Here is a 23,721-nt window from a genome sequence, read left to right as displayed (position 1 = left end):
TCATTGTACATTTTAAGTATTTAAAGACTCAACCAATCCTCTAGGATCGGGTGAACACCAGAAAACCACCCCAAAACCTAAATATCATCAGCCAACATTAATAGAATAAAAATCACTGTATTTCTAGGACTGTGTCTAAGAAGGAACCTACGGAATGTGAGTTTTGGCTGCTTTCTGAATTTTAAGAGTAGATTTTGACTATTTAAAAAACTGGAGGGTGATGAAGCATTACCCTTAGTAGATTCGGTTTCTGAGGCGCCAAATACATATCGTGGCATGGGTTCGTGGCATGGGTTGCTACTCGTCCAGATTTTCACGGGACGTCCCAATTTTCATAATTTTTTTTTCAAGTCCCGCTTAATCCCCTGACGGAACGCCAAATGTTCATATTTTGGCTATTGAAAATGATTGGATTTTCAGCGATTTTGTTACTGCCACCTTTTTTAGAGTAACCTTTTTAATTTCTAAAATATTTTTAAAGGTATCAATAAAGTAAAAATATTGTATGCTATGGTTTATCAGAAAAATTAAAAAAAAATGGCAATAAGTTTAATAATTTTCCAAACATTAGTACATTTAAGAACAATTTTATTGAAAACTCGACCGCAAAATGAAATACAAATTTTAAAAGATTGTATTTACAGCATACATTGCCAATGTAGTAAACACAGTAAAATAACAAGAGAAAACCAGATTGTTACTTTTTTTTTGTCATTTACCTGTATACTGTCATTTCTGAATGTACAGTTTTGTTTTACATACGATTATTTATATTTATACGAGTAAAATGTTAAGTATCTCTTGTTTAAATTGAATGAATACTATTCAGAATTAGCGACACAATTTTTTTTTCAAAATCGTCCCTACTAGTCATAAAGAACAGTTGGCAACCCTACTTTCATTTGTGGCACAAACTCATTTTTTATGAGGCTGTTGTTACTGAAATAGAAGAATTTACATTTGGAAATGCAAGATGACAGGAGTAGTAAAATTTCATTACATTAACGCGAACGTACTCGACTCTGTACGTGTACGGCCGCCTTCAGATCTCGTTGCTTTTAAAGTCTAAAGTAGTCACAACAAGTAGGCGTTAACGCCACCGGAATGATAAGATACGGTTTTTTGTGGTTTCAAATTAAGTCCAGAGACCCAGATGGCTTTAATGTAACTAAGTACGTAACGAAGTACTTGTAAAGTTACATCTAGATAACAAAGTACTTACATTGCTCGATACCGGAGATTTATCGCGCGCCATTTGTGGTTATCGAATTAACACTGATTGGGGTATCAAGTACGCAGTCGTGATGACTTTAAGTTGGTGTACATTTGCATTCAACATTTCGAAATGTAATAGATTTAAAATACTAAATACAAAACGTCTTTATGAAAACCTCTAAAATGTGTATTGAAGGTTTTGAAACCTTTGAAGAATAAATAAAAAAGATTACCTTGTAGTTTATTCGCTATTTATTAGTACTATTTTATAAAATGTAGTCTCACATCCACTTTAAGGTAATATGTTAGAATACTTGTATCATGCGCCTGCTTTACTAACGTTAAATAATGTTAACGAGATTCTCAAATAACGTTTCTAAATATTTCTAATAATAATTGATAAAAGTACATTTTACATCTAAATGTTAAAGAGTATGTATTAGATATTGACAAATTCCTCATAATTAAAAGTTGACTTTTATAATATGATAATTACTGTCAAAACAATAGTTTCTTGTCTACATCCAGGATGTAAAAATATATCCACCTACCAAAATCAATGAAATTATACAGGGTGTCTGGTAAGTATATGGCATACTGTCGGGAGTGTATAGGGGAGGTCAAAATATCCCTTTTCGTCATATTTTTTTTTCTAAAGTGCCCCTTAACGGAGATACAAAGCGCCACAGGGGTACCAATCGATTTATTTTTTCGATTCTAACTTTCGAACTGACTTGTATAATTTAAATTTTAATATTTTATGTAGGCCTTAAAAACTCATGAAACCACACTACAGTAAATGTTTTATACTGTCAGGGAAGTCAGGAACGGACTTGCCACCACACTAGTTGGGTAAAAATTTTGACAGGTGTCACTTTATGGAGCTGAAAATTGAATTTTTAAATAATTTGGTAATTCCTCTTTAAAAAGGGTACTCTACATTCTCTAATACAAGTAGGTTCAAAAGTTAGAATCGAAAAGGTAAATCGCTGGGTACCCCTTTGGGGCTCTATATCTCCGTTAAGGGGCACTTTAGGAACATTTTTTTATGACAAACTAGGGTTATTTTGACCTCCCCTATGCACTCCCGAGAGTATGCCATATATTTACCAAACACCCTGTATATGATGGCATCAGTTCATCAGTTTATTTAGTATTATCAAGAGAAACTTAAATTTTAATTTAATTAACAATCAATTTAGCAGTTAATCATTTCTTTTAACGTTGAAATTTAAAATCGTAATTGTATAATTGTAAAAACTGTATCCACTGCAATAGTATCTTGATTAAAGCATTGGGTAATTAATTATTGTTGAAGAAGCACCAGATTTGGGAGCAGATACTGACGCGCTAAAGAATATTTAATATTAAAATATATTCAGAAAGTTGTAGGTGACGTACATTTCAAGTAAATTAATTGTAAATGTCAAAATTTTCTCTTCACATTTTCAGTAATTTTTGAACTGTAGAATACAGTTCTCGAAAAAATATTATTTGTGACTCGATTGCAAAATTCTTTTGCATTCTCGAATGATGCTTTTGCTCGCTATAGTTCGCAAGTAAAACTTTCATTCTCGAATGCAAAAATAGCATTGCGCAAAATAGCATAAAAAATAACTATTTGCACCGTGCTCCTTAATTTTTTTTTACAATGATGCTAACAAGTGTATTTATGTTTGTAATATACCAGCTTATATTAATTTACATATTATCTTCAGCGTGTTATTTATTAAATTAAAAGAGTTGTGGTTGTGGGTACATATTTTTTGAAGATTAAAAGCAATATTACCATCCATAAAGAGTGATTTACAAACGGTGACAAGAAATGAAACCTCGTATTCTTTGGTGCATTTTAAAGGGTCTTTCGTATAAAATTTGTATCTAGGATGCTTTGTTAAAAAAAGATACAGGGTGTTAAACTTAAAAAATTTAAAATTAAATTAAATTTTTTTAAATAATTTAAAATGGGGCACATGTATTTATATAAACATTGTCCAATATCTTAGGCCTTTTCCTAAAATTTAGATGCTCCACTGGAGGAGATACAGGGTATCATAATATTTTCGGATTCGTGAACAGTGTTTACATACGTACATGTCCCCAATTTCAAATAATTTGACTTACTAGTTTTTAAATTATTTAAAAAAATTAAAAACGTTTTTTACGTTTAATACGCAGTATCTTTTTAGCGAAGCGTCTTAGATAAAAACTTTATACGAAAGACTACCATTAAAATTCACCAAAGAATATGAGGTTTCATTTTTGGTCACCGTTTGTGAATCACCCGTATAATCCAACTCTCGCGTAGAAAAATAGGTCGAAAATGTCCCTTTGTGAAATCTATTATGCATTGTATTGTTTGAATTATTATAAAACATTTTATTTTATAAATATACTGCAAATATCAGTAAAATATTTTTATTATCACGTATACCTATATTTTTTTAAATATAAATATGTGAATTACGTATTGATTTATGTTTTTTAGAGAATCAATAGAAAATACTGTAAGAAATAATTGTTCATGTAAAAGCTACACATACAATACTAATACTAATACTATTTACCAACTGTATAGCTTTTAAATACGTCCCTATTACACACAACTGGTGAATTGCGGAGGGTCTCTGCAGATTGCAAACCATGCGTGGTCTGCTATGTCCGTCTTACGATTTCCGCTCATCTGAATTTGCTGGTTTACATACAGGGTCGGAAAGTCCCCATGGTTCATCGGTCGTTACGTGAGCGCGATAAAGTAAGTCATAGAAATCCGTGCGATAGAGGAAGATGGCTATAATGAAGGCGTCTAATAGTCACCGACCATTTCGCCCTTCCACAAATAATAAGTGGATTTTATTTGTGGAAGGGGGAAATGGGCGGTGACTATTAGACGTCTTCATTATAGCCATCTCTCTCTATCGCACGGATTTCTATGACTTTCTTTATCGCTCTCACGTAACGGCCGATGAACCATGGAGACTTTCCGACCCTGTATATGCTATGCTTGAAGTAGGTATGTTAGTAGAGTTCCTAGATACCTTACGTTGTACAGTCAATAATATTCTTCCGGATAATGTTAAATTGATTAAGGAAAGAATATTTGAAATGTCCATTTCGTTGTCCGGGTAAAACAGTTTTGTTTTTTGGTTTTCCTAACAAGAACCAGTTCTGGATGGCGCTTTTCCCACAGTACCTTTCAACGCACGGCTTCATACTTATCTACGCAGAACACGGTAAGAAATATCAAGCAATCCGTCGGCGACAAACAAATGAATACATCATGAAATGCATTCGCCTGCGACAGGCGAGTGGCTAATTTATTAATGGAGCGGCGATTAGAGGAACAACGTAAGACAATTATTTCTCGGAATGTGGAAGACAGCGGGCTGCCATTGGTCGGCGAGCCGTTCTCCTGCCGCGCCGAGGTGAAAAGTTGTCGTCCACGGCCAACTTGCTCCGACGGGGACATGTCGTGAGCGCACCGCTGCGCTCTGTCTGGGCTCCAACGCCGATAACGCCGATAATTTGCGTCCACGTCTCTCATAACCCGAAAGGACAGTACATGGATCTGAGTTCAGTACAAAGATGTATGGGATACAAAATAATTTAAATGTTGTAGCTAATTATGTGGAAGAGAGACTAGGGCAACATATTTAGGTAAAGTACATACATAGTCTTAAGAGAATGACTAAATGCGTTGAACTGTGTTCAGTTACCTCCGTCATGAAACTCAAATGTCAAGGGATTATATAGGGTGTCAGCTAACGAATGGTACATACTTCAAGGGTATAATCTAGAACCCAAATGCTGTTGAATTAACCAAACTTACTTAAACGAAAAACTTAGCAAAAAAGTTACAAGGTGTTAAGGTTACTTTTTTATTTCTTGTTTTCTCTTTAACTCACAGCCGAGTTAACCGATTTGAGCAAAATTTGCTGTTGCTTAGTTTATCTTCATGAAGTATGCAGTGATTATGTTGCTATTAGCCTAAATCATACAGGGCGTTCATTTTACTACAACCCTTTGTGAATATTCTTCTGTAACTTTTTTGTACGTTTAAATTTTTACACGTAACTATCAGAAATAGGTAGATAATTTTATTCTGCGCAAAAAATGTTTACCTATCAGAAGTCGAAATTATGCTTAGTTATGAAGATATTACAGAAAATATTTATTACACATATCCTATATTTTTTTGGAAAGAACTACGTATCCGTAACATAATTAATAACATAATAAACTGAAAGGTGGCAGTAATAAACAGTCTACTAATTTACAATAAATGTTCTACGTGTCCCCAATTATCTTCAATCCATTTCCTTAAACGTTTCATGAAACTGTTGAGTATAGAAAACAAATTATACGTTCCTCTAACTTGTCGTACGGCTTCTTTTGTTCTATCCCAAAGTTCTTCTCCCGTATTAGGTGTTACAGAGTGGTAAACAATTCCTTTCAAATGACCCCATAAGTAAAATTCTAACGTATTAAAATCCGGACAGCGAGAAGGGTAAGGAAAGTCACTACCAATCCAACGGTTTGGAAATACTTGATTTAAATGATCTGTCGCCAAATGGCTGTAATGAGCGGGGCACCATCATGCATTAACCACATTTGTCGTCTAGTATTAACGGGTACTTCTTCGAGAGCCCTAGGAAGTTCTTGCCGAAGAAATTCCAAATAATTTTGGCCGTTTAACTTTGCAGGTAGGCCCCAAAATAAAATTCCGATAATCCCGCACCAGACGTTAACTGAAAATTCGTGTTGGAGGTGATGCTCTTTTATCGTGTGTGGATTTTATGAGAGTTTTTCCAATTAAAAACACCTCTGCGGGTAAAAACAGCTTCATCTGTAATGGGAATTCTCCCGGGAAAAGTGTCATCCCTGTTATGTTACTGGAGAAATCGTTCGCAAAATGTTAATCTCAGCGGGCGGTCTAATTCAAGCAAATTTTGTACAGGATGAAAATGGAAACATTGTAAGTGTTGCGTGTGGAGTATAGTTGAATCAGTTTTTGCGTCCAACTCCTGTGACTGCTGACAAACGACGAATACTAATTTCGGAATTTTCTTTTACTCTTTCTAGAATGTGTTCTTCATTTTGTACCCATCTTTGAACGGCATTAGATCGAATATTTTCAGTTTCTTCTAATCTGGTGAATAAAGAAGCAAACAATGTTTGAGAAGGCTGTCTGCGATTCAGATAAAGTTCTTCATATGTTCTCTTAGCAGTCCATTAAAATGTTCCTGTACATATACCACTATCATGTCTCTCATTTCATAATTCGTAAATACATTGTGACGATGCATTTCCAGAAAGAAACTTTTGCAAAATACTAACTTAACAGTGACCTATCGAAATTGTCATGTTGTTATGGATATGTAGTTATTCCCAAAAAATATGGGGTAGGTATGTGTTAATAAATATTTTCTGTAATATCATCGTAACCGATCATAATGTTTACTTTTCATTGGTATAAATTTTTTGCGTAGAATACAATTTTCTACCTATTTCTCATAGTTGCGTATAAAAATTTAAATGTACAAAAAAGTTATAGAAGAATAATCACAAAGGGTTGTAGTAAAATGAACGCCTTGTATGATTTAACCTAATAGGAACATAATCACTGAACTAGGGTTCTAGATTATACCCTTGAAGTACACCCTGTATAGCAAATGAGTTACTTATCCAAATGGAGAACAATATCTCTCTAAAATATAAAGGTCTCTTCAATGGATTACCATAAAGATATTGTAATGGAATTGTTTAAACGTACAAAAGATGAATAGAATAATAACTTCAAAAATTACATCAAAAGACAATTATTAATTTGATATACCCAAATCATAGACAACATAGAAAAATAGTTCTTCTGGTACACTTTCGCTAAAAGTACAAAGTCCCTTCGTTTTTCAGTTATTTGAATGAACTCCCCAATTTATTAGAAGACCTAGATTTGAGGCTAAGAAGAATTATGTGGTTGCAACATGATGGCTATCCTGCACACTAAGCTGCAGTTCGAAGGCGTTTGAATCAGTTATATCGCTGGATTGGTCGCATGGGTGCAATTGTGTGGCCTTCGCGATCCCCGGATTTAAATCAGCTAAACTTCTAACCAATGTTGCAAGAAACAACTACACCGCGGGCTATATGCCCCTCCCGGTATTGAATTACACTCGCAACACTGAATGTAACAGCTAGGATCGCTCGTCAGTTTAACCAACAAGGCACAGACCGGTTTCATAGGTAGGACAACCGACGAACGATCCAGCTGTTATAAAGTCGTAAATTCCCTATCAGAAGTACATAGTACACGGAACACAATGGATGGCTCCATCTGTCTGTCGTGCCGTCAGCTAGACTTTTTTTACTGGGGCTGCCTGCTAGAAAAAATCTATAGCAGGCCAGTCGATACAATACAAGAATTGCGGAACTGCGTCCAAGAAGCCGCTCGTGAAATTAATCAGCGAAGACACAAACGAAAGCTCCGAAGGGCATTCATAAGAAGGTGCGGAGCCTGCATCAGAGAAGACGGCAGACAATTTGAACATTTACTATAATTTTTAAATAAAATTAAATAATAACTCGTCGTTCTTAGTTAATATTTGTTTTGTATAATAATTGTAGAAATGTTTCCTATGTATTTTATGTACTTTATTGGAAACGCCATATTCCAGACGGAAAATTGAGAACAAAAAGGATTTTTTAAATTGCGAGAGACCTGTGTCTTATTCTCTCATATGGAAAAAAAGGGAAGTCAAAAGACAATGTGTACGTTCGGAAGTTTTAGAATGAATGATATTCGGAGTATAAGTGATTGTGTGGAAGTGTTTATTTAAAAAACTTTTCTGTATGCCGTGTTTAATTGTGGGTGTAAAGTCGGGCGTGTGGAATAAGGGGGGGATTTAACAATTTTGGAAAAGTCACGCGAGGTTATTATAACCACAAAGCATCTTTGGAACATACATGTACGGTGTGCGTTAATGTTCGCAGAAGTCCTCAAGCCGCACTAATATTTCTATTTTTTATAAAATCTAAATGAAAATCCTTCTCACGAACGTCAGTTTTTTGGAAATATTGCAAATGCAACAAAAAATTTCCAGATTCATTTAAAGTTGTTTGACCTTAAAAATTTTCGCATGTGGCGCTTTTTTTCCTTTTTAGTCAATCAATGAATATGCTTCACCTATTCTCAATGTCACAAGCCGCCACTGGCTCCCCCATCTACGGTTAAAAGGTTATCCATTATTTACCGAACACCCGATATATATTCTACCATGCGTATATTCAACCGTACATTGACAAAAATTTTGCATTTGAATAATACAGGATGCTCTGTAATAACTCGTGGGCGTTAGAAGAAATTAGAGTAACACTACTACTCTATATTTTTTTTCCTTATAATCCTCTTGTATATTTTGATAAAATATGGCACAATGTATTACAGATAAGTAATTACGAACCGATCTTTTATTATTACAAGGTATCCAAACATATTTTTCCAAAATTTTGACAAAAATTATTCTTAGATAGATAGAGCGTTTTTCATTAAAGAAGGTGCTGTATAATTGTATCCATAAAATGAACGTTTTTCGAGATAACTCGATTTTTGAAACAATCGTATATGGACAGCAACTATTAGACATTAATTTTTTCATGAAACTAGTTAATTTAAATGTGCCACATCCAAAAACATTTAAAAGTTTAAGTGAAAAATCTAACAATGCCTCAGTTTTCAGCTCGCTCTTGTACCTTTTCAAGTTCCTTAACAAGCTGATTTCTAACAGATTCGCATTGCATATAATGAATTACATTTGCCACCTCTCCTCGTGACTGTCCCGTTAACTATTTGTCACTTTCGAAATAAAATCCATTGCGAGTTGTTCTGGAAACCTTAATACAGCCTCGAGTACTCGATCCTATTCACTGGAACGTAGATTTGCAAATACACTTCTGGAGCATTTTTCCTGTCGTGTCCAGTGCGCAACTGTGGGTGGAGCAATCTCAGAAGCAAACTTATTTTGTTTCGATAACATATTTCTGTTTGTCTGTCACTAATTCAAAATTAAAATCTATATAACTTGTTTGTTCAATGAATGAAGTAAAATATACGTGATGAGTTTTCTGTTTATGTATATTATTCCCTGTTTTGCGGTTTGTTTGTTTTGCATATTCCATCGTTTTTGTTTTGTAAACTTTATGTAAACACAAGTTCCGTGCATTATTACGAAACGTCACGTCAAACAAAACCGTATTGTCCATCCATAAATTCACATCTGATTCATTGCAACTACTGTCGATAATTGCGATAATATTTAGTGCGGCCGAGCATTATGCGCCCATGCGTTTTTGTCACCAATAAATTAACTATTAAATTCACTAATTGCGTTTAAACATCAGTTCCAGGATTGTTTACTGTTGAATGGAAGTCCTAATTAAAATTGTGGCGTCGGCGGTCCGTACGCAAATATGTCTGTTTTAAATATCAATCGGAAAAGCCGCTGCCGCGGTACATATTCATGGAGACAGATTTGATAATGAGCGGGAAATTTATGAATATTTAAAATTTGTAATGTCCCATATTTTTCGTACGTAACGGCGGTGATTTCATTAATTTGCCATTCGGCGTAATTATTTCATGTGATTTTGCGACGCAGTAATTTATTTCTATAAAGTATACCAGATTTGGTCATTATTCGAAGGGTATTAATCAGTGTTAATTACTTTTACAAATACAGTGTGTTGCACAAATTGTTGACAAAATAGAATCATCGAACTTTATGAAAAGTTATGATTTATTTCAAGTTGCAAAAGACAGTTAAAAAAGGACCGTTAAATAACACAGGGTGAATGTGTATACAGGAAGTTAATTAACTTATGTCAAATATTTTTGCCACATGTCCGTTAAGTCTAAATGAGGTAAATATACGGATTTGTGATGAGTAAAATGTAATTTTAAAATCTGACGTACTTCAATATTGCAAAGAGCCACCTTTTGAGAACTGTTGATATTCATAGATGTTCGATGTACCCACCATTTGCTTGCACACAAGCTTCAGCACGACGTATCCAATTCGCTTGCACGCTTTGCAACATTGCCACGTCCTCTTGAATCGTGTTGTCAGCTTCGGCAATACGATGTCGCAGTTGGTCGATGTCACGAACTTCTGTGGAATACAAAACACTTTTCACATATCCCCACAAAAAGAAGTCAAAGAGGTGAGGTCCGGGGACCGGGGGGATCATCTAACTAGGTTGCCGCGGCCTATCCAGCAATAAGGAAAAGTAATGTTTAGAAAGTCGCGCACTCTGCGAGAAAAATGAGCTCTATTATGCAGTGACCACATATTTTGCCGAACATTTAATGGCACGTTTTCCAATCACTCCGGCAAGCGATTTTAGCCTACTTCGATCACAATTTTTTTTCCCGCGTAGAGAGCGCTGCAATTTACAGACGATAGTTCCAAAATCTGTTTATACCAGGTGAAAGATATCAATTTTGCCATGAAATTTTATTAAAATAAGTTTTCTCTATCTCTTAAAATAAAAAAGTTACTCTAAACCCTCAACTTTCAGTACTTTTCCGTTTTTTTTTTATGATTACTCACAAAGTTGGCCATGGATCTCGAATTTGTTTTTATGTTTAAACTTCGAGGGAGATAGATCTATTTAAAATAATATGTGTTTGCCTTATAAACATTGGTCTGGAACAGCTCCGTTTTAGAGATACAAGGTGTTGAAGTTGTTAAAAAAAATGATTTTTTGTTTCCGGAATCTATTAACCGATCTCAATAACATTTGGTACAGATAATCTATGATAGTATGCCTTACAGTCCCTAAAATATGACCTTTAAAGGTACAACCAGTGGTGTACAACTGGACAGGGGTTATCCCTTTTTTACAAAAAAAAACTACGCCACTGCATTGTTACTGATTTATATTCACAAAATACGTAAAAAAGGTGACTTGAATTTTTTCACTAAAGTTCACCGTTCTCGAGTTATTCATACCAATACAATCCACTGGTGGCAGACACTTCTGACCATAATATTGCAAGAATATTTATATTTATGCTTAAAAGTGAGTGCAACTTGTAAGCACATCAACAAAATCATTTACACTCCTTTCTACACCACCTGTGAGGTAGTGTTCTGGCGTGGTTTAGTTTTTCCTGGAGACCTAATACAAATTACAAATAAAAACAATTTAAATCAAAATAATAATAAAAATATACCAAGCAACAGCAACTAAACAAGAAACAAAATGAACGTTACGTATTTACAACAATTGTTCAAAATGCGAACCACCCACATCGATACATTTCTGACATCTTCTATTAACGGAATTAATTGAAGTTAATATCAAGTGGTGGTGATTTTCTTTTAATTCATTACACCCGTCTTCTATTCGTCGCAGTAGTTGTGGTCTTTATCTGTTGAAGTAGAATAAACTTTACTTTTCAGATAACCCCAAACATAGAAGTCCAGGGAGTTTAGATATGGAAATCTGTCTGGCCAGGACACTGGACCCTCTGCACCATTATGGTTGACATTGGCATTTGGTCTTCTACCTATCCATCGCCCCATATAATTTTCATTAAGCCATTCTTATATTATTCTCCCAGAATGCGCAGGAGCACCATCAGCTATTTTGTCGTATATTGAATGGAACATCCTCTAATGATTCAAATAGATGGTTTTCTAGAAATTACTGGGAATTTCCGACAGGGTGGCAAGAAGAAAGGTCCACAAACTTTACTGCGAATTATTCTGAGCCGTTCACAGAAAATTCGTGTTGAAAAGATCTTTTCCGAATTTCATAAGGATTTTCTTGTGACCAAATATGCAGATTGTGAAATTTCTTTACCCTTCGCCTTTGGTAAATGTACATTTATTATTATTTTGATTCTTATTTCTTATTTGTAAAAGTAGTGGGTTAGGCTTCCAGGGGAAACTAAAAGGCGCAAGGAGCTCTACTTCACAAGTGGTGTAGAAACGAGTGTAAAGAATGTTGATGATGTGCTTATAAATTCCACTTACTTTTAAGCATAAACATAAATATTGTTGTAATATTGTTAGAAATGTCTGCACAAGGGGCTTGCATACCAATACACAATGAATAACTTTTTGAAAATATTCAAGTTACCTTTTTTACGTATTTTGTGCATTAAAAAATGCAGTGGCGTAGATTTTTTATAAAAAAGATGACCCCTACCCAGTTGTATACCACTCATTGTATCTTTAGAGCTCATATTTTAGGAAATGCAAGGCATATCATAGATTATGTGTATCAAATTCTATTGAGATCGGTTAATAGATTCCGGAGATATAAACAAAAAATCAATTTATTTTAACAACTTCGACACCCTGTATCTCTAAAACGAGGCCGTTCCAGACCTATGTTTATAAGGCAAACACATATTATTTTAAAGAGATCTATCTGCCCTCGAAGTTTCCTGCATAAAATTCGGACCACCCTGTATAAAACGCTGTTGAAGAACTGTTTTCACTTTTTGACGAAGCATTTGGATTGGTCTATGGCTTCAGGTGTCAGTACTTACATTGATGTTGCCACTGTCGTGCGTTCGATTTCGCGGTCAGAAGACCATAGGTGAGCTATCTGTACATATATTCATAGAAAGGAATAGACATCCTCTCTGTGGGTATGATAGGATGGAAGAATATTGACATTAAAAAAATGGCTTGTTAATTTTTACTTCCAGTGCCATCGAACACACAGACACAAAGAAAGACACTTCTGTAAATGTCCTAACAACAGTTTATTAAACACTCTTTTATACGAGTTTGTAATAGAACTGACGGTGTTTCATTTTTGTTAAAAAATAATAAATGTCTATACAGGCTTTTGGAAAATAGTTTTGCCATACGATATTTCTTAATATCTTTTGAACAAAATCAATTAAAGAAGCTTTTTCCATGTTATGTAAATCTAATTCATTCTTTTGTTGCAGGTCGATATACAAAATCAATAGAAAATTATAAGTTAACAGTACCACACAGGCTCTCTCCAGAAGGAGAGTTCCTGTCATTTTCTTTGCCACAACATTTCTCGCACAAACCTACCAGAAAACGACGAAAGAGGAGTCTGGAAGACCCAGACTTGGTACATTACGGTGTTTCTATAGACGGGCAGGACTACCACATAGAGCTATGGCCCAACCACGACTTCGTATCCCCAAATTTGGTATTCGAAAATAGGGATCCTACCCTAAAAGTACAAGAGAGGAAAGTGAGGTCTTTAGGCGATAGAAAACTGTGTCATTATACGGGAAGAGTCCGAGGACATGCAAACTCGCGAGCTGCCATATCCACATGCTCGGGTTTGGTAATGTTTATTTTTTCAGTCAAGCATATTCTTGTACTAATGAGAAATTTTCTAGGCAGGATACATTATGTTGGACAACGTAAGGTACTTTATAGAGCCCATGGACGAGCATGAGCCTAATGAACACGGTCATCATTTGCACCTGGTCCACGAACCCTCTCCAGAAATGCAGAAGTACGAAGGGCGTACTTGTGGCACCAAGGATAACTGGGAGGAGGCGTGGAAGGACAGCTTCAGGGACAAGCTGATGAGAGAAGGCAAGTTGGAAAAGAGGGGTACGGCAAGTGAGCACAGGTACCTGGAATTATTGATAGTTTCTGATAAGAAGTTTATAGACCACCATAAGAACAAGGATGTAGAGCTCTACGTCATGACCATTCTGAATATGGTGAGTTTGTTTCCATTCAATATATTCGTTAAGTAGAAAATTTATTTAAAGATACATTAGAAAATACACGTAAAGTGCTTTTTGAAGCAGCTTTAGAGAAATATTAATTAAAAAAGTAAGTTATGCATGAATAAATATACAGGATGTTTCAGAGTTGAGGTGACAAAGTAAGTCCTAAATCGAAAATAGTAATTCTTTACATGTATTTGTTTATTTGACGATTTTTTATAAAGTTACAACTGCGAATAAAAGGAGTTGAATTTTGCATTAAAAATAGTAGAAAATCATATTATGGTATATTTGGAGCAATTTTTAAAATAAGTAAATATTTATAAATATCGATGAAAATTGTGAACAAATAGTAAACCATAATATGTCAATTCTACCCTAAACATTTTTGCAACGATCGCTGGCGTGGTTTTCGATTGACAAAATTTTTAATTAAGAAAATTTCAAAAAGTTTATCGCGTACCGTGGGTTTAAATTAAGGGTTAGAAAGGACACACAATTTTTTAGAGATACTTGTTGTCATAATAAACAATGATCAGTACTATAAATACCTACCTATTTTTACACTTTTATAACAATTTAGATTTTTTTTTTATTTTTCAACATTTTACTCTATAAACAATTATTTATTACCCAGGGAATTTTCTATGCAATCAACAAAATCTTGCACATATAAAAGCTACTACCACCACTTGCTTTTTAGCCAACTATGACAGTATTCTACTGTGTAGATTCTGAGATACAGAATAAAATTTTGTTATACTTCAATGAATTAACAGAGAGATCATTAAAACAAGACAATATATTTTTTTAAATTAGTCACTAAAACTTGAATTTCGTGGAATGCATTAATGAACACAAACTAATAAAACTTGATTACCATATTATAACTATTTTTTAAAAGTAAACGAACGTGGCATAATTCTTTAATTTCAAAATTCGTGCAAAATATTTATTTTATTGATTTTTGATGACATATTCGTATTTCTCTCACTTTGCTATATCAAATTAAGAAAAAATCGTCTTGATAAGTACTACCGTTCCCGAGAAAAGTCATATTTTATCCGCATACGCATCTTGAAACCCATGCGGCGCGCGGTAGCACAGCTGCTCTCAGTCATCACTACTTTCGCTCTACCGAGAAATTCCAGTGACCACGGTACCTTTCTTGATTTTTTTTATTAAGCTTTTATCTCCGAAAATGCACTAAATGGATATTTCAAGTGCTTGTAGTTGGCTATAAAAGCATAGTTTTTTTCTCGACTTCACGATTACTCAAGCTATAGATTAATATTAACTTTACGTTTCAATATCTCAGAATCTACACAGTAGAATGATATAGTTCCTTATACCTATCTCTTCTGGTTTTTAAGGTATTGTCGCATTTGACTAAAAAGCAAGGGGTTACGACGTAGTTTTTATGTGTGCAAGATTTTGTCGATTGAACAGAAAATTCTCTGGGCAATAAATAATTGTTTATAGAGTGAAATATTGAAAATTAAAAAAAATCTAAATAGTTATAAAAGTGTAAAAATAGGGATTTTTAGTATTGATCATTGTTTATTATGACAACAAATATTTCTAAAAAGTTGTGTGTCCTTAATTTAAACCCACGGGCCACGGTACGAAATAAACTTGTTGAAATTTTCTTAATGACAATCCTGTCAATCGAAAACCACGTGATCGATCGTTGTAAAACTTTTAGGGTAGAATTGACATATGTTTTATTATTTGTTAACAAAGTTTCATCAATATTTATAAATATTTGCTTACTTTAAAAATTGATACAAATATACATATTGTCACCGAACTTTGCATAAAATCTAATGTAAAATAAATATTAAATCATCGTAGACAGCGAAAACACAGCGACATCGCTGTCATCAGTCATCAATAAAAATTTAGATAGTGACAGACACATAAATACGAATCGAATAATGACTTTCGGACCACGGTAAACCAAACCTCTGACTATTATTTTGATATCAAACCATTTTAGAAAGTGTCTGTGATTTTTTTTTTACAAAAAACCAGCAATCCTAAGTTCTACGCCTTCCTAGGAGTCACTAGCCGTGGCTTCGAAATAATCGGGTAACAAGTATCTACTGGGAAACGGAGGCGTAGACAATATGATTTTCTACTATTTTTCGCCCATTGTTAATGCGAAATTCAACTTTTTTATTCGCAGTTATAGTAACTTTACAGAAAATCGTCAAATAAACAAAAAATATAGAATGACTTTTTTTATTTAGGGCTTACTTTTAATGTTACAGGGAAAAACGGGTAATTTTTCGTTCTTTTTGTTTGTTGTGCCTCTGAATTTAGCAATGGTTTTTTGGAATAGGCAAACTCGGATTCTTATTCTACATAATATTTGGAATTTGTACAATAAAATAGATGACTTCAAACACAAACGCCAAAGTCAACTTTTACTGCTCTACCGCCTGGATCCTGACCTAACTGGACCTAGCAAACCTAAGATGAGATGGATGCTGAGCCTTAGTCGAAGAACCTTAAACTAAATGTTGGGGTTTCTGACAGGTCATTGCACACTCAGGAGGCATCTAAGTTTAATAGGAATTGAGGAGAACCCTTTATGCCTGAAATGTAGAGAAGAGGAGGATACCCCTATTCGCCTTCTGGGACATTGCGCAGCTTTCGGGAGGCTAAGACATAAGGTCTTTGGTACCGAAGAGCAGCAAGGGTTGAGGTGAGAGGCCTGCCATGGTCCAAAATCCTGGCATTCGTCAAGGTGTAAGATAGGTCCGAGGAGGGTCAGAGGCAGACAGTGGATAAGCGATGGGATAGCGGGGTAGGCAAAAGGGCCCGTATGTGGCCTAACTGCCAGGTTGAGGCCGTCCCATTTACACTACTACTACTACTTGTTATTGTTACTATCTAGTCGTAAATTGTATTCCTGAAACCACTTCCAAGTGACTGTTCTTCTTATTTACCACTGATAGAGTTTCGATGAATATTTCCTTCATTAATTGATTGATTTTTTTATATCACCTAGATGCTGCACATGCTCAATAGCTGTTTATATTGTGTCTAGCTTTCATGCCCTTTCTAGACAAGTTATAAGCACTTATATGTATTAAATAAGCACAATCCGATCCTCTCTTCCCATAAACAATTTAAATCAATATTTCATTGCTACAACGACGACTCAAATAGGCATATCTAATAGAGATGAGCGATTGAAGTAAAGAGATCACCTCTTACATTTTCTACAGCGAGCCCCGACCACACAGCTGAAACCTGCAACGATCTTCAATCTAACTTTGTTATTATATTACTCTGTCTGCATATTACTTACGGGTCAATGCCAGCCGGCAGATTACACGATACAGAGATCCTATTAACAGAAAAACCCCGGTCTGGTTGGGCAATCGCGGCTCAGATTAGATTGATTGGAGTTTCGCGATAAGAAAATAAATTGGAAAACAAAACAGAATCACCTACACACATGGTACCTATAAAGAATAAATGAGGTAATCTAGACGGGGTGATGGAGGATTTATAGAGGATTAGATTTGTCTTTGAAGTATTTCTCACGCACGTATTGCCATCGTGTTTTTGTGACCGGTGTATTCTTTGAAGCGTTGGCAAGTGGCAACAAAGTAATAACTGCCTGACAATTTGGTAGAGGCAATCGTTACATACAGTGTGGATACAAATTGTGGAATATTGCTTATATTTCTTAAAATATTCGTCATATCAAAAACATGTTTTAATAAAAGTGTTAGGGGAAATTATTTCACGTTTAGTGATATCAAGCAATCTTTCGTATCACAAAAAATGTGGTTGCCAAGGTAACCGACTTAATTTTTTTAAACGGAACCATTTACTTTTTTTGGTGAAAATTAATACATTGTACCTTTCTAAATACGATACAATACAATTTTAATGGGGTCACATAAGAAAAAAATACAAAAAATTTAAGTTTTCTATTATGCTTTTGACACTGTTTATCAAAATAATTATTAATATCAAGTTAGTCATGCCAAAATCAGAACAATGCGAAACTGTCACTAGCTGTCAGTTGCTTGTAATTGCGTGCATTGTTGCAGTAAACGTACTATTTTACTCAATTTTCTGTGTACTTAAGTACTTAGTAAGTTATAATGGCGCTTGAATTAAGCGAAACGGAAAGAATACAGGTTTTAATGGTGGTGGGATATAGTGACAGGAAAAGGACACAGCGGGAAGTATGCGAGTTGTTTAACGAACTTCATCTAAACAGACCTCAAATAACCACAATCTTGTGTTTCTAAATTGTTAAAAAAAAATTAGCGAGACGGGAAGCGTTAAAGACAAATTACATACAGGGCGGCCAAAAACAGCTACTGATGACGATACTACTTTAAATGTGCTTCTGTCAATACAAGAGATCCGACATTTGTCCAGTCTGGAAGTTGGTAAGGTACAAGGAAAACTTTCATCCACACAAGATGCAGCTCGTTCAAGAACTTGTGCAAAATGATTTTGCAAAACGTGTTAGTAAATTTAACATGGATTTGGAATTTGGCAAAAAGATTGTGTTCACCGATGAAGCCACTTTTATGCTTCATGGATTTTATAATAAACAAAATTATGGATATTGGTGCCAAGAAAATCCTCACTGGATACGAGAAACTCGAACCCAGCGACCAGAAAAAATTAATGTCTGGACAGGTTGATGGAAACCTAACTGCCGACAAATATCTTAATTTGTTGAGAGAACAAATTGTACCTGCTTTGGAGGCCCTAGGTCCAATTCAGCAAATGTGGTTTCACCACTTTCAAGATGGAGCCCCTCCACATTATGGAAGGGCCATAAGAGAATATCTAAATGAAATATTTCCTGCAAGGTGGATAGGTGCGGAGGTGCCATTAAATGGTCAGCAAGGTCACCCGATTTCAATCCGTGTGATTAGTTTTGTGGGGTTGCTTAAAAAGTATAGTCTACAAAGAAAGACCAGTAGATCTAGAAGATCTTAAAGCGAGGATCAGAATCGAGCTACGGCAAATTCGACACTACACGTTGACAAACTTGAGTGATTCGTTTTTAAAGAGACTAAGAATGTGCCGGAACAATAATGGCCGTCATTTTGAACATTTAATGAATTAGTTCACATCCGTTCCATTTTTGTACATATCCTATTAAAATTTGCTTAAAACGTTGATCTTTTGATTTTTTGACTCCTTACTTTAGGACATAAAATTATAAAAATTGAATTTACTGTATTTTTTTTCTTATGTGACCCCATTAAAATTGTATTGTATCGTATTTAGGAAGATCCAGTGTATTAATTTTCACCAAAAAAAGTATATGGTGCCGTTTAAAAAAATTAAGTCGGTTACCTTGGCAACATTTTTTGTGATACGATAGATTGCTTGATATCACTAAACGGGAAATAATTTCCCCTAACACTTTTATTAAAACATGTTTTTGATATGACAAATATTTTAAGAAATATAAGCAATATTCCACAATTTGTATCCACACTGTATAATAACGTTATTTGATAGTTTTCATCGTATTTGAAAGGAAATTTGAATACACATAAATATCTACTCTCTATTTGTGGATAATGTTTATACCCTTTTTTTTGGTTTTAGTATCAACAACTGATAAAGATCCAAGTTCCGCGAATATTTTAATACATCTTTTTATTTTTCTTTAGATTTCTTTTAATACAATTCTCATTAACAAAAAAATTGAGAATTATTTTAAATTTTGTATAAAAAGTAGTTCCTAGTCAAAAGATAAATTAGTTGATTTTCTCCTTTGTTTACTGCTTTTCGGTCAACTGTTAATATCTTTTTGTTAGCTTTTCCTATCTTCATTCTCTTTCGGCAACATTTTGAGGACTTCGTCATTTTAAGAGGCTTTTCTTGTGGGCTTTAAGTGATGAAGATAAAAAAGTTGACAAAAAGTTAAAAAACATCGTCCGGAAAGCAGTGAAAAAGAAGAATTCAACGAACTTCAAAAAGTATAATAATGAAGAAGATATTACTAAAAACAAGAACAGTAAGACTGTACGAAAAGAAGAAACTAAAGACAAAGTTGGCCAGAAGCCCGATAACTAGGATACGGCAAATCCTCTTTCAACTTTAATCCTTTCCAGTTTTATTATTAATTATTTTTAGTACTATACAGGAAATAAATATTTTTTTTGACATCAGTAATATAGTCGACAGTTTTTTTCGTCAATAATACAACGAATAATTTTAAGGTCCAATTTTTTCTATACTGGCTGTTACAAATTCGTGTCTCACTACAAGGATCTCGGAAACGGTAAGAGATACAAAGTAGCTAATGGGGGCAAAGTTGCATTATCAAGGGACCAACATTATGCCCAGGGAGACTAGTCAAAGAGACCGACCTCATAATTTGTCAATGTAATAGTACTTATAGTTTCTACCGCTAAGGTCGCTAATGTTCCTTGTACAACGACATATCTTCATTATTTATTGATTTATTTATCGAATTCAAAGTAACCTACATTATTCATTTCAAAATAATTAACACATCACAAGAACGACATGATTGATTTTAAATTTTAATAAATTTGGAACGAACACATTGAGCATTCATTTTTAAGACAAAACGTCTGAATTTGGTTCAGGCTGAGGCAGTAAAGTGTTGGGGGCCATAATGGCTTGCAAAAAATGTAATAAAATTTCCAGGGGCATATTTAAAAAATGAAGTTGATGATTGTCCTGGAGAGACGAAACGTTACATACAAAAATTGATTATGCCATTCGATAGAGAGCAAAAAGTTGCTTATTTTTCAAATATTTCGAAAACTGATCATGTTAACCTTGATTTTTTAAAGGCATAATGTTGGTCCCTTGATTATGCAACTTTGCCCCCATTTAAGCTAGTTCGTATCTCTTACCGTTTCCGAGATCCATGTAGCGAGAAGCAAATTTGTAACACTCTGTATATACTTATGATCTAAAAATCTATGCAGTCAACTTTGTGTCTAACTGTAAAAACTTCATCCAGTTTGGACTTACTCAATGTATGGTGTGACAATAACTGACAAAATGTTTCTAACTATAATACCATATCTTTTTCACGTATCTAATTCCATTCGATTTTGCTACAGGTTAGGTGACCACAGGATCTATCTTGATGCTAAATTAATATTATCTCTAGATGTTCCTGGAAATTTTCGTTTTATTTTGTATAATAGTAAAAATTATTAGAATACTTAATCGTATGTATAAGTTTTTTATACCATTTTTACTTTTATGTTTATGTATACATATTGTTATTTTTTATTCATTGGCAACTGCATTTTTTAACATAATTTATTGTTTTATTTGTATTTTATTCTGTTTTAATTATTATTTCGTTTTTCACTTATTCATTCTATGTATAATTGGGTTCCCTTTCCGTCGCGTGAATTAAATTAAATTTATATTTTAAATATGTTATCCAGCGCTCCTCAATTTATTTTATTAAGAATATCCTTAAACGTATAAATTCAATAATACCACGTAAATACACAAATATATTTCTAAAAACTTTTCGAATCAAGAATGCAACGCTTGAAAGTTTTATTTGCAGAACCTTTCAATGGGTTAAAATTTGTTAGGTACTCAGCTGTAATCTTTTGGAAGAAGCGCTGTTATATAATATGCATTAGTGACTCTCAAAGAAATCATATATAAATTCATCATGACATTTTTAAAAGATTGTTGATTAAATCTTCTCCAGGACACGTGAGATGATGTATAATTACTCTACATAAATAACCAGTCATTAAGAAATGAAAAATATTGATAGTGTTATAGAAAGCGCTCAAAGAAACTTGTTCCTATACACGTACCGACGCTCTACGACAGAGACATCATCTCTTTGACTCATCCGCGTAGAAAAAAACCTTCGTTCCGACCGGCGAAAAAAAGAACCTTGAAGCCGCCATTATCCTATTAAGGTACCTAGTAATAATTCAGATCCGCCGATCCGTTCCGCAATTTCTTTGAATAATAATTATAACATATTGATGTCATTAATAATGACGCTCGTATAGTTACTATGCGATAGCCTGGGCGATCAATAATAATTGATGTCAGATAGGCATCGAGACTGTAGGTAAACTGCCGGAAATAAGCCAGAGGCGATGAGAATGACATTTTGCGAGAGATGAAGAGATAATAGTAAAAAAATTAGTTAATTCAGACTAGGAAGTTCATGGGTGAAAAATTTGATTTGGCATTGCAGAGATTGGATGGAGATCGAGGTGGTTCTTCGATGCAAAGCAAACGTCAGATAAATCAAAGTAATGTAGAAAATACGTTATTGATGAATAATAATTTACAAGAAAGATTTTTGTTTTCTTCAATTATGTTGGTGACTGCTTCTCGTTTTTGAATTTATGTACTTTGAAGGTATTAATGAAACACCCGCAGAGCCACACCAAAGACGTTTATTGGATGTGTACCTTGACAGTGAGACCAATCAGACCACTGTAAAAGAAGAACAGAATAAACTTCAGAGATTTAGCTGAATATGGACAACAGGAGTTATAGAGTCCACTACAAGGAAGTGAAAGTCTAGTTAAATCTACTACCACTTCATATTGAAAAGATATTGAAAGAATTTAACTTACCATATCACGAATATCGCTGCGACTAAAGCAATTCCAAGTTAATAATACATCAAAGTATTAGTCTCCTTTGTGGATGAGATCTGAGAAAATTATTTCAAAACTAAAGTTCCATAACCTTTCATACTAGGCCAGTGAATACAGGGGAATGGGAATGAACATACAATTAATTGGAAAAATGGAGTCTATGTTTTAAAGATGACTCCAAAGCACATGATGGACCAGGAGTTGGAGTAGTAGAGTTGAGGCCTGGGTGGAAAAGAAGCTGTAACCAGGAAATCTTTGCTTCAATATTCCAAGCAAAAATTTCGCCGTAAGTGCATTTTTGAACTTACGGAGACACACACTTAAACCCATCTATATATTCTGTAATAACCAGATTACAATAAAGTTTGCATGCAAAGGTTATAGACTCAAGTAATCCTTTACATAAGCTAATCATTAATTGTTTAAAATAAAAATAACAAGTTTTCTACCTAAAGTACTAGTGGAAGACCACATACCTGATGTATCGAAGTGAATAAATAATGTTGCAACTCTTCAAAGGGATTGTATCTCGTACTTGTTTCTAACAGTTAAAGGGTGTCCCGAAAGTAGTGCAGAAATTGAATTGTAGTAAACACATAACATGTACGGAGAATATATAGTTGGGACTGTGTCCATTTATTAAAATCATCTGCATTGTTGCTTTTTAAAATGTTTAATTGCAGTGACGGACGGCCCACTGAGGTTACGGGAATTTCCGCCACACTATCACTCACCGTAGCAATATTACGGCCAGTTCGAGACCGGCCTTTTTTTATTGTCTGCAATCGAACCTGTTTGTTCAAATTTAGTAACTAATCTTTTCACAGTTGTTTCATTCGGGGCATTCCTTCTATCAAAAATTCTAAGTAATTTGCGCATAGTCTCAGGTATATACTCTCCGTGCTCATAATGAATTTTCACAATCTTAAATCGCTCATAACTCGTATAGCGCTCCATTTTGTCTAACCACAACGTGTTCAGTACAACATGTGTTTTATTTTTGTTTTAGATAATTATTTTTTACTGGTTTATGTATGGAATTATTTATTTAATATACCCAGAGATTTGCTATTCAATGTGTCCTAATTAATAAAAATTTTAGGAATATATATATATATATATATATATATATAT

General features: G+C 34.2%; 1 protein-coding gene across 1 annotated transcript in view; it reads left to right on the top strand.

The window, feature by feature from the left end:
* The first annotated feature begins 11,055 nt into the window (after positions 1 to 11,055).
* Positions 11,056 to 23,721, top strand: part of LOC108913399 (A disintegrin and metalloproteinase with thrombospondin motifs 12-like) — a 77,597-nt gene continuing 64,931 nt past the window's right edge. The window contains exons 1-3 of the mRNA XM_018718947.1: positions 11,056 to 11,068; positions 13,184 to 13,557; positions 13,613 to 13,945. Of these exons, the coding sequence (XP_018574463.1) occupies positions 11,056 to 11,068; positions 13,184 to 13,557; positions 13,613 to 13,945 (720 nt within the window). The remainder of the gene's footprint in view (positions 11,069 to 13,183; positions 13,558 to 13,612; positions 13,946 to 23,721) is intronic.

This window comes from Anoplophora glabripennis, unplaced genomic scaffold (assembly GCF_000390285.2).
Source record: "Anoplophora glabripennis isolate ALB-LARVAE unplaced genomic scaffold, Agla_2.0 scaffold683, whole genome shotgun sequence".
Taxonomy (NCBI): Eukaryota; Metazoa; Arthropoda; class Insecta; order Coleoptera; family Cerambycidae; genus Anoplophora; species Anoplophora glabripennis.
This window is presented reverse-complemented; position numbering and strand designations above follow the sequence as displayed.